Source organism: Eptatretus burgeri, chromosome 11 (assembly GCF_056783735.1).
Source record: "Eptatretus burgeri isolate ZD-2024b chromosome 11, Ebu_testis_v1, whole genome shotgun sequence".
Lineage (NCBI taxonomy): Eukaryota > Metazoa > Chordata > Myxini > Myxiniformes > Myxinidae > Eptatretus > Eptatretus burgeri.
This window is the reverse complement of record NC_140971.1, coordinates 36235508-36248007: the sequence shown is the minus strand read 5'-3', so window position 1 is coordinate 36248007 and position 12500 is coordinate 36235508. Positions and strand designations below refer to the sequence as shown.

Here is a 12500-nt window from a genome sequence, read left to right as displayed (position 1 = left end):
GATAAATCAAGAACTGCTGTTCCAATATAAATTGGTTTATCCATGACAATACTTTCCTTTTTCATATGAATAGCAGAAAAGTTCTCTGAAAAAACCTCTTCTCTCTCAAAACTTGGTTTATTTATCAATCTAGAAGCTTCTTTCCAAGATGTTGCAAATCTAATGTTTTGCCTGTTTCTAACATTCTCCATTGTCTTTCCAAAGACAGCATTATTCATCAATTTATAGAATTCCCCTTCAAATTTTACTTTTGTATTTGTTCTCATATCTGTATTGAATTTAATATACTTTTTCATCCAACTTTTTTTTGTTTTCTTTCCAACTCAAGAGGAGATATTTGATGAAATAGATTAAATGTGTTTGTTGGTTCGGAGGTGTTTTCTATAATGTTTATATTCGTGATTACAAACATCGCAGTACGTTGTATTCACCATATTTATATAATAAAACTTTGCTTGAACTAAAATTTTCTTGATGAAAATTTCGTTTATTTTACAGGTGAATCTGTGCTTAAACTAAAGTTTTCTTGATGAAAATTTCATTTATTTTACAGGTGAATCTGTGCTTAAACTTAAGTTTTCTTGATGAAAATTTCATTTATTTTACAGGTAAATCTGTGCTTAAACTAAAATTTTCTTGATGAAAATTTAGTTTATTTTACAGGTGAATCTGTGCTTAAAACCATTTTATCCTCCAACTTTTTCACTTAATAAATACAATGTTTCAAGACACAAAAGACAAGTTTCAATCAATCTCTTCATTTGTTAAAGATACTGAGAAATATGTCAAGGATGTAAAATTGAACAAAGATAAATATAACAACTATTGGATAAAAACAATTATGGTGGATATGATGAGTTCTTCAATTTCCTTCAGTGGAAGGGCTTTTAGTATACCTGGAAGAACATCAATTAAGGTATCTCTAACAAAAGTTTCTCCTCTCCTTCTGGCAATATATTCAAAACTAGAAAAAGCAATGAAACAAGAAAAGGTATCAAAAAATAAAAACCTTATGGATGAAGCTTTAGAAAGAAAAGATAAGACCATCTGTAATATGCAAGGAGAAATTTGTATTTTTTTCAACAACCCTAAAGATATAAATCCTGATGAAATAAAGGATGTTAATATATCAGGTGAAATGACATTTCGTTCAATTGTAGTTAAGAATCATTTTAAAATTACCTTTAATATAAAAAATGTAGCAGTTGAATCTGTTAATGAAAAAATGTATATCGATATCGATGGTAATGTTTTTTTCTACTAATTAAATGAGTCAATATTCAACTGAAGATTTTGAAGATTATGAGAGTGATTATGATACCGAGAGTTTGCATTCAAACGATAGTTATGGCACCGAGAGTTTGTGTTCAAATGATAGTTATGAAAGTATAGATGATTCTGAAGGTATCGAAGATGGTATCGAAGATGAATTTCAGTTTAAGTAAAGTTTTACTTTATAAATATGAATAGTTTACTCGATTTTGAGCCTCTTGAATTCCAGCATTCTCCATATGACAAATTTGAGAATTGTCCTGCGTGTGAAAGACGGGGATTAAACACAGAGTCAAAAGCCTATAAACAATGTATATTCTGTGCTTATCTTCTAATTAATGATAATCAAAAATATAAAAAGGAAAATAATTCTTTTAGATTTACACCAAAAATGAATTTCTTTACAAGATTGATTAGAGAAATGAATGTAAAGTACGAGGGTGATAACACACCTTTCCTTACAAGGGAAGAAACTGAACGTATTAGAGAAATGTTCAAAGGATTGTTGTTATATATTATTCATGGATGTGATTTTCAGGGAAATATCAACACAAGATATTGCATAAATAAAATAATGGATTATCTTGAAATTAAACCTGAACTTAGGATAAAATATAGAGTTTCGAAAAAAGCCAATAATAAATTAAATAACCTTTTTTCCAAATATATAAATGAATGATTTTTTACCCATTTGGGAAAATAAGATAAAATTTGACAACCATAAAAATCTCCCAAATTCATTAAGATGCCTCATAGTTGGTTCAAGTGGATGTGGAAAAACCTGCTTACTTCTAAAGATGCTCCTCACTCCCAACTTTTTAGATCATGATAATTTAATAATTTTCACAAAGTCGAGTTTTCAACCAGAGTATCAACTACTCTCACAAGGTTTTAATGCTGGTCTTCAAAAAGAAGATATAATCGGTTTATTTAAACTTCAAAAAAACCTAAATGATTTTAACATTGAAGATATAATACAACTATTTTGTGATACACAGAGATGTAAAAATAAATCAAAACCGATAACTTGTATTCTGAGTGATAATACGGATGATATACCGTCTCCCCAAGATTTGGATAAATCCAAAAAGAACCTCGTTATCTTCGATGATTGTGTTAATGAGAGAAACCAAACGGTAATGGACAGCTACTACACAAGAGGGAGACATTCTTCTTGTAATTGTATTTATCTTAGTCAATCGTACTTTCAACTTCCTCGTCGTTCCATCAGAAACAATGCTAATACTTTTATTTTATTCAAGTTAAATTCAATAGATATAAACAATTTTTGGAGAGACAATTGTTCTACATTATGTAGTAAAAAGGAATTTGGGGATTACATGAAACACACGACTGAAAAATATAAATATATTGTTGTGAAACAAGATGAGATATTAAATGATATTTTTCAATAAATAAATGGATGCGAAAGAAAGAGCAAGAAGATTTAGGGAACATCAAGAGTTGGTTTCAAAAGTTGTAAAACAACAGGAAGACATAAAGAAGAAACGCAGACAAAAACTAATGGGTGAAGAAGCATTTGAAAGAAAACAAGAGAAATTTTTTAAACCACTTTTAAAAACTTCCCAAGAAAAAATTATAGATGTTTCCACAGTTCCCACAATAAAATATACTCCCAGAAAGCTCCAAATGTTAAAAGATTTCAGTCAAATGACGGAGGAAGAATTAGAGCATATTGGAGAATCAGAATATCATGATGAAGAATTATTTCAACAACTGGAAGAGATGCATCGACCCCCTGATTATATTGTGAATGCTCTTCAAAACAATGAATATTCAGCTGATTCAAAAACGAAAAGCAGGACTCATTCCAACAGAACAACCAGCAATATTTCATCTTGTTCAAGAAAAGGTATTGATATTTAATGATGAATTAAGGTTCTTGAGTTCTGCTCAACCTCCTGTTAAACTAACTCTGAGATTAATGTTTCTTCTCACAAAAGATGGAAGACAAGGTTCAACTGTGAGGGATGAATCAAAGTATATTGATAAACCATTGGATATGGAAAATAATGATGATAGAGTATATATTGATCTGCTGAACACTCCAAATTATAGGGTTATTCTTTCTGGTAAAAGTAGGAAGAATGAGAAGGAGAAACACATTATTCAGGCTTTAAGTATCCTTGGTTCAGGTGTTAGTTTTCTTCCAAATGACCTATCGCAATTAGTTAATAGACTGTTATTGTTGTTAGGCAGTAAGAAGGCTGGAAATAACAATTGTTTTAATGAAGCATCAGCCATTTTAGACCAGTTGATGAACATGAAAATAATTAATAAATATCAATATAAAGACATTTTATCTCATTAAATAAGATGAGAAGCACAATCCTTAGTTTCAATTTCACAACAAGCGACCACACATCTTCATTCCCATACCCACTACAACTTGACACAACAAAAGAATATGAGGCATCTTTATTGTCCATGGAAACTTATAATACCTTATTTAATATAACCGAGAAAAATGACAAGTTTAGTTATAATCCGGGAAGTGGATACAAAACGATAACAGTCTCACCCGGAGCATATGAGATTTCTCAAATATCTTCCGAAATTGCTCGTCTTATAAAATAACAGGGTGATGAACCAAAAAATATTGTTATAAACATTCAAAAACATACTTCAAAATCAACGATTAAAGTTAAAAATAACTACAAGGTTGATTTCACAATTGATAATTCATTTAGAGAGTTATTGGGTTTCTCCTCAAAAAAGATTGAAACTAATGGGACGTTTTACATTGATAATGTCATTCAAATATCCTCAGGAATGAATTCGGTGTTAATTCACTGTGATTTGATTGATGGTGCTTATAATGATGGAAAAAAAACAAATACAATATTGTCATTCAGCGCATACTCAACCCCAATTGGTTATAAATTCAATATGGAACCCAAAAATTTGGTTTATCTCCCTGTGTCAGGAAAAACCATACGCAGAGTAAATTTTAGGATAACCGACCAAGATAATCGTATGATTTCTTTTAATGGAGAAGTTATATCCATCAGAATTCACCTACGTGAAGTTTTCCAATAAATAAATACGATGGTTATTGTGAGGAAACACGAGTTGGGAAAATATAAAATAATTACAGGGGATGGGATGTTCCTTTCCCCATACTACAAGGGTGAAGGTATGTATCTTAGTAGAGGATACTATAAACCTAAGAGACAAAGGGGTGTTGGACATCAATTTAGAGGAGATGGGATAATTGATACTCTCATGGGTATTGGTTCAACTATTCTTAAACATAAAGATCTAATTGGTTCAACTGCTTCTGCTGTGGGAAATGTAGCAGGTGCTGTAAAGAGTATAAAAGATGCCCAGAAGGAATCTCATAAATTGCAAGCAATAAAAGAAATTAAGAAAGGCAAAACTCAGTTGTCCCCCCAAGAACGACTGAAAATAATTCAAATACTTGGATCAGGGTTTCAAAAGTTTTAACATCTTTTTTTCCTAAATAAATACAAGTATGGAAGCAATTGATAGTATCTATGATTTGGATGATACTATTATTATCTCAAACTCCACTAAAAAAGATTACTTCAAGGTAAATGCAATAACTGGAACAGACTGGAATACGAATGGTACAAAAAGTTTTGAAATAAATAATCAACAAACCTATTTGAATCTCTCCGAAAGTTTCTTGTTGTGTAAATTTAAATTCACTAAGGCCTGGAATAACACAAACGCTACACTTGTAAATGATTTCTTCTGGAAAATGTTTGATAGTGTGCGTTTGTATATTGGAACACAAGAAGTTGAAGCGGTTGATTATGTCTCTGCTGTATCTGAAATGATGAAATTTACACTCTATACATGCAGTGATAGAATGGGAAAGGGGTCTGTCGAAGGTTTTATTCCTGATATGTCAACGGGAACAAACACAGACCCTGGATATACTCAAAGGAAAGGAATGTATAATGATGATACAAAAGCAGAAAATAGTTTTACTGTGGCAGTTCCTCTTAAAGGTATATTTGGATTTTGTGATCATGATAAAGTTCTGTATGGTCTTAAAATTAGATTTCAACTACAAAGGAATGATAATGAAAATCGATTGCTTTTTGGTGTTGGTAGTGCTTTTGGTGATCAGAATAAATTTGTAATTGAGGAAATGAGTTGGTATATCAGTGAATATACTCCTAATCTTAAAACAGAAGAGATGTTGAATCGAAGACTTAACTCAAAGAAACCACTCAGTGTATCATACCTCAAAAGAAGATGCCAACACGTTAAACTCAACCAAACTACTTACACGTGGAATTTGGGTGTTCTGGAAGGAAAGCCACGATATCTGTGGATGATTTTTAAAAAGCCAGATGGTGATACTGCGACTGATAAGAATAATGCATTGAGTGATAATGCTAAGGTGAAACAACTTCGCGTTTCTCTAGATGGAACATTTTATCCACGAGATAGATTGGAAATTAATTGGGAAAAAAATGATTTTGCTGAAGCATACAAGTCTTACCAAAAGGTGTGTGAAAGTAATGGAAATAAAGAACCTATTTTGGATATGACAGCATTTAAAAGTTTGTATACAATCTATGCGTTTGACCTGAGCGCTCAAAAGGAAACTATAAAGTCTAATCGAGTGGATACTTCCCTATACATTGAAAGAGGAGAGAGTGAAGAAGTTGATACATATTGTTTGCTTTTGGAAGAAATAGAATTGCAGATTAATACAGATAATGGTCTGATGATTAGTCTCACATAATTTTTTGTTAAATAAATGAGTGGCAAAGTACCAACTGGGGTATATGTTAATCAAATCAATCTTCATAAACTATCATCTTGTGTTCAAGATCAAAAGCCTTGTACGATTAACGTTAATACAATTCAGAGAAAAGGAGCAGTAAGAATTGATGTTTTGCTCACAAGAGAACAGGTTAAAATCTTGAATGACACTGGCTCACTTAAAATTAAAATGACAAAACCAATGTTGAAAAAATATTCAATAAGAGAGACGAGTGGAGGATTTCTCCCATTTCTAATTCCTTTATTTGCTGGTTTAAGTGCGGTTGGAGCATTGACGGGTGGTATTTCAACAGCAGTGAAAACTGCCAATGAAAGGAAGGCTCAACTCCAGGCTCAAAAAGAATTGGAAAGACATAACAAAGAGTTGGAGAAACAAATTAGTGGAAGTGGTGTAACTAGATTTTGCTGAAAAACTTGAAGGTCTGCCTGATAAAGCGAGATTGTTAGTTGGAGATATGCTTTCTTCTATTGCACAAGCAGGTGTAAAATTAACGAAAAGAGGTAATGGATTATATCTTTCTAATAAATAAATGAGCATTGATGAGTGGTTTAAAGAATTTGGAAAGAATACAACATCAAATTTACAACTTGTCAAATATTGTAAGAAATTAAAAATTCATAATGTGGTTATTTGTATGAGAGATGAATTAACAAATGTGCCGAAACATACAAAGAATATTATTATGAACTTAGAAGATAATAATGGGAACGGTTCTCATTGGGTTTGTATTTTTAATAGTCAAGACAAATATTATTTTGATAGTTTTGGTCTTCCACCACCTGTTGAAGTCATAAAATTCTTACAGAATGGTGTTTATCAAACATTTCAAGTCCAAGAATTAAATTCCAAGTGTTGTGGTCAATTATGTCTATATGTGTTATTTCAACTCAACAAAAATAAAAAATTTTATGATATTATTTTTAATCTAATATAAATGACTTATGTTGGTAAAGATGGCTCTATCTTTGGTGTATCCCAAGAACTGGATATTGATTTATCAAATTATTACACAAAGGCACTGGCTGAACGACATAAATATAATATAACCAAAAATATTAACATGAAAAATGCTTAAAATTAAAAAATTATCCAAGCCCGACTGACGCGAATGACTTGGTGAGATTAAACGATTTATCACAATATATATCCTTAAATAAAACGGCCGTGTATTACAAAGATACAGAAGTGTTGATATTATCTCTAGGTCATACAGAATTCACAGTTCGAATTAAAATAAATTTTTATAAAGAAGGGCGTATCGTTTGTATGAGAATAGAACAATGGGGGTATGATATGAATGATTTAGGGTATAATTGGTCATTTAAAATTAACCTCGAATACCTGGAACAATTAAATCAGTCTCGTAAGGAAGAATATTATCAACTTGGTATCGAGAATGAGTTTTGTGGGGCCACGATTAGTAAACAACAAATAAAAGAATTTAATAAGGTTAAATATAATAATGGTTTTGCCCTTGTTTATATCATGAAAACAGAAAAAACAGGATTATATATAATAAGTAAGGAAATACAAAATGATTTAACTATGGGAAGATGGGGAGGTGTTTCGTGCCATAATATTATTCTAACATATATTTCTAATACCTAAATGACAGCAAGAAGGCTTCAAGAAAATTATCATTTCTGTGTCCAAGCATACCTTCAAGAAAAGGGTATTCGGTATTTTAATAAATATGTTCTACAACATAAGAATGAGGTATTTTCAATAAAAGATTGGCATTATGCTGATGTTGATAAACCGACAACTTTAGATTTAATTAGAATGTTAAATAATGAAAAAATTATAAAGTTAAGAAAAGGTAAGGCTCTTTTAGAAATTCAAAAGAAATTTTATTGGTTTCCTGTTGTAAAAAAAATTATTTTGGATACAGGAATAACAAGAAATCCTGATGAATATATGTATGATATTCTATGGGGTGTAAGCGATTCAAGGATAATAAGGGATGAGGAAGGAGTTGAAGAAGAGAGGGAAGAGGAGGAAAAGGAGAAGTGGGAGAAGAAAGAGAGGGAGGAAAGAGAGAAGAGAGAGAGGGAGGAGAGGGAGGAAAGAGAGAGAATGAATAAATATCAAAATATGGAAACCAGTGAGATTAAAAAAAGATTAGGGGTATTACAGAAAATAACTCAACCCACCGAGGAGGAAAACAAAGAATTGACAAGTCTATTTGCAATACTTTCGACAAACTATTGACATCGACAAGATATGGATTTTAATTCAAGTTTTTCATTTTTTTTTTTTTTTCTTAAATAAATGGAGGAGAGAGTGAAGGCATTTCTAAGGATTCTTTATGTTTTAAAAATTAAGATTCAAATGTGCATGTTGGAAACTAAAAAGGTTTTTGCACTCTGCAGGAATTTTTCTCATAAATAAATGAGTTATTGTCTCAAATGTAAAAAGAAAACTAATACTAAAAATATTTCATATATTAAAAGTAAAAATAACAGGGTTATACAAAAAGGTATATGTTCGGTGTGTGGTTCAAAAAAAAATCAATTTATCTCCAAACACAAACTCGGAGGAGATATACAAAAGTTTTTATCAGGAAGTAAATTTACAACTACTGGAATACCAGGGGAATTACATCTACCAGGGTATTCTTTCTGTGGTCCAGGCACAAACTTGGATAAAAGATTAGATGAGGCAGACAATCCTAAATCCTGGAGTGAGCCCATCAATAGAGTTGATGAAGTGTGCATGAGACACGATATTGATTATGGGAATACCACAACTTTGGAAGAAAAGCATGAAGCCGATAGAGAAATGTTGTATAATTTGTCTCTGATACAAAATCCAACCTTGAGAGAAAAAGTTAATAGGTTCATCGTGAAGAAGATGATCAGTGCTAAATTGAAACTTGGACTTGGAAATTCAAAAAACTTGTAAGCTCGAATGATGTCATTAAGATTGAAGAGCAATTAGCTGATGAATTACGTAAACCAATATTCACGAAGTTTCAGAGAAGGAAAGTTTATTCCAAGGAAGTAGATTATATTTGGTCTGCTGATTTGATTGAACTCAATAATGATAAGGGGTACAAGTATGCTTTAACCGTTATTGATTTGAGGAGTAGATATGCTTGGGTTGTACCATTAAAAAACAAAACAGGTAATACTCTTATGTTAGCCTTTCAATAGATATTTAATAAAAGTAAGAGAAAACCTAAAAAATTGTGGACTGATGAGGGTAGAGAGTTTTATAACAAGACATTTATGAATTTTCTAAAAAATAACAGTATTACATTATACAGTACCTTTAATGAAGGGAAGGCAGTTGTTGTTGAACGTTTTAATCGTACCTTAAAAGAGAGACGATATAAAAAATTCACACAACTCGGTTCACAACAATGGTCATCTTTTATTCAGGATATTGTGGATAAATATAATGACACGATTCACACATCAACAAATATGAAACCATCAGAAACATTTACAAAATTAAAATATGAAAAAGAGATTAATGTCAGAAAACCTAAGTTCAAAGTTGGTGATATCGTAAGAATATATAGGTGGAAATCTCATTTTGAAAAGGGTTTTACTAAACGATGGACGAAAGAACTTTTTTAAATTGTTGATGTAATAGATACGGTTCCTTGGACTTATAAGATATATGATTTGGAAGGGGAAGAGATTTTAGGTTCATTTTATTCACAGGAATTACAAAAGACAAAGATAAATTGAAATTTTTTGACTCCGCCCCTTTTTGACTCCACCCACACAAAACCCACCCACATAAACCCCACCCCACACAAACCCCACACAAACCCCACCACACACAAACCCCCCACAAGCTCCACACAAGCTCCACACACACAAACCCCCCACAAGCTCCACCCATATTCATCATATTCACATAATTAGTGATTAGTTAGTTAGTTCCCCACACACAACATGTTTATTTAATTAAAAAATTATCCACCCATCCACACAAGCTCCACCCATCCACCCATCCACCCATCCATTTATCCACACAAACCTCATCCACATAAGCCTCATCCCACACTCACCCCTCCCACATAAGCTCCCACCGAAGCCCCGCCCACATAAACCCCTCCCACACAAGCTCCACCCACATAAACCCTGCCCACACAAACCCCACACAAACCCCCCCACAAGCTCCACACAAAAACTCCACACACATAAACCCTGTCCACATAAACCCCTCCCACACAAGCTCCACCCACATAAACCCCTCCCACCAAAGCCCCGCCCACACAAGCCCCACCCACACAAGCCCCACCCACACAAGCCCCACCGAAGCCCCGCCCACACAAGCCCCTCCCACACAAGCACCCTCCCCCTGTGCGCCCCCACCTTTGACCCACCACCTCCCTCATCCCACCCCCACCCTTCCCCACACACACACGGGGAGGGGAGGGGTGGGATGAGGGGTGATGGGTCATTGGGGGAGCGCCCCTACCCCCCCCCCACCCCCCAACCCCTCCCTTTCCTTCATGTCTTAATCCTTTTTTTAAAATTTAAAATCAAGTAATTGTAAACAAAACAAATATAATTAATCAAAATTGCAAATATTAAATATTCATTTGCGAGAATGTTTCATCTTTCCCAGCAATCTTCTTCAGATGTCTTGTGATTTCGAAACTCAGACACCATATTCTGTTTTGAAACAAAAAGTGGATAATAATTAGGTTTTATAAAGATAATTACATGGTAATATGAGTAAGCCTGGTGTTGGTTCTAAGTTCAAACCTCGTTGGCCACTGAATTAACACACCAGGAGGGCGACTCAGCCTGTCATCCTTTCAAGGCCAATAAAATGAATTCCAGTGTACTGGCAAAACCGCGTCCAAACTAATATGCAACCAACATAAGACGACATTCCAAAGAGAGAGTGATATTAATAAAAGAATAACCAAATAATAATTCAGAAACATTTACCTCCAGAAAATCATGTGTTGTACCAGATTGCTTCAACAGCTGATGTTGTGTGATAGCGCTGAAAAAATAAAAAATAATGAGTCAAGGGTATAGATGGAGAGACAGACAGAGAGAGGTAGGTAGAAAGACAGACAGACAGAGAGAGATACAAAGAGACAATCAGACAGGGAAAGAGACACACACACACACGCACACACACGGACACACACATATACACACACAGACACACATATATATATATACACACACACACACGTGTCTCACCATTGGTTTAATTCATTCGAGATCAGAGGCCGTGATAAGACTTCGTACCAGTCATTATAAATGTTTTTCAATTCTCTTCTAAAATCATTGACCTCTTCAATAAGAGCATTCATTTGATGCACCTCATCGTGATATGTAAACTCCACTTCTTCCAAGGACCTGCCAGGAAAAATATATATTTTCGCATTATCACGATTTAATTTATAATCAATTGCTTCATTGTTCAAAGAGGAAACCATACACAAACTTACCAACTTTGTAGTGAGCTGTTATCTTCATCGGAAGAGAGTGAGTCCATGTCTCAGTTTTTTTTTTACCATTGGTACAAGATGGCAAAAAGATCAGAGGCCGTGATAAGACGTCGTGTCAGTCTTTAAAAATGTTTTTCAATTCTCTTCAAAGATGATTGACCTCTTCAATAAGAGCATTAATTTCATGCACCTCGTCGTGATATGTAAACTGCTCTTCTTCCAAGGACCTGCCAAGAAAAAAAAATATATATCAGAATTATCACGATTTAATTTATAATAAATTGCTTCATCGTTCAAAGAGGAACCAATACACAGGCTTACCAACTTTGTGTTGAGCTGTTTTGTTCGCGGAAGAAAGATCGTTCATGTCTCAGTTGTAAAAATGAAAATCCCGTCGGGCAGAAACTTTGTCTGGCGAATCACTGATAAAGCAACGATGAGGAGATTGCTTAATCATTGGGTGTGGCCACAGGAAATGACGCTTCGGGTGAGACAGCTTGGAAAATAACTGGGCGATTATATTCTCAAATTGTATGAATCATTTTCAAAACATACTTAAAATGCCCTGAAATGATTTTGATTAAACTTAAGTTTAAAAGCCTGTTCGTGTTCTGAATTAGTATATATAAACACGAGGTCTTGTCTCACAGAATAGTTCCTATTTTTTTCACTGCATGACTGTCCAAAAACACTTCCTCATTTTCCCAGCACGACCATGTCAAAAAAACACTTCCTCATTTTCACAGCACGACGTTGTCAAAAAAACACTTCCTCATTTTCATGGCACGAACTGAAAACATTTGAAACAAAACTTTTTTTATGGCGTGGTTTATGCACAAAAATGATTTGCAACTCGGGCGGTGGCCAGATGAGATCATTAAGAGAAGTTTATCATTTCGTAATGGCACAAAAGGGGTATCTTAAAAAATATAAAGATTCAAATGTTTTGTTTTTCAATATTTTAGATGGGGATTATTGTGCAAAGAAAATTAAACTATTGAAGGAATTTAT

General features: G+C 33.4%; 2 protein-coding genes across 5 annotated transcripts in view; one reads left to right on the top strand and one right to left on the bottom strand.

Moving 5' to 3' along the window:
* The window catches only part of LOC147016871 (ELAV-like protein 2), a 211260-nt gene that overhangs the window by 147226 nt on the left and 51534 nt on the right, over positions 1-12500 (top strand). The gene's annotated exons all lie outside the window — the stretch shown is intronic.
* Positions 10633-11828, bottom strand: LOC147016872 (uncharacterized). Its single transcript, XM_085847706.1, has 4 exons — positions 11490-11828; positions 11239-11397; positions 10975-11032; positions 10633-10692 (listed from the first exon to the last, which is right to left on the bottom strand). Exons 1-4 carry the CDS (start codon positions 11534-11536, stop codon positions 10633-10635), a joined length of 324 nt encoding a protein of 107 aa, XP_085703832.1. The 5' UTR covers positions 11537-11828.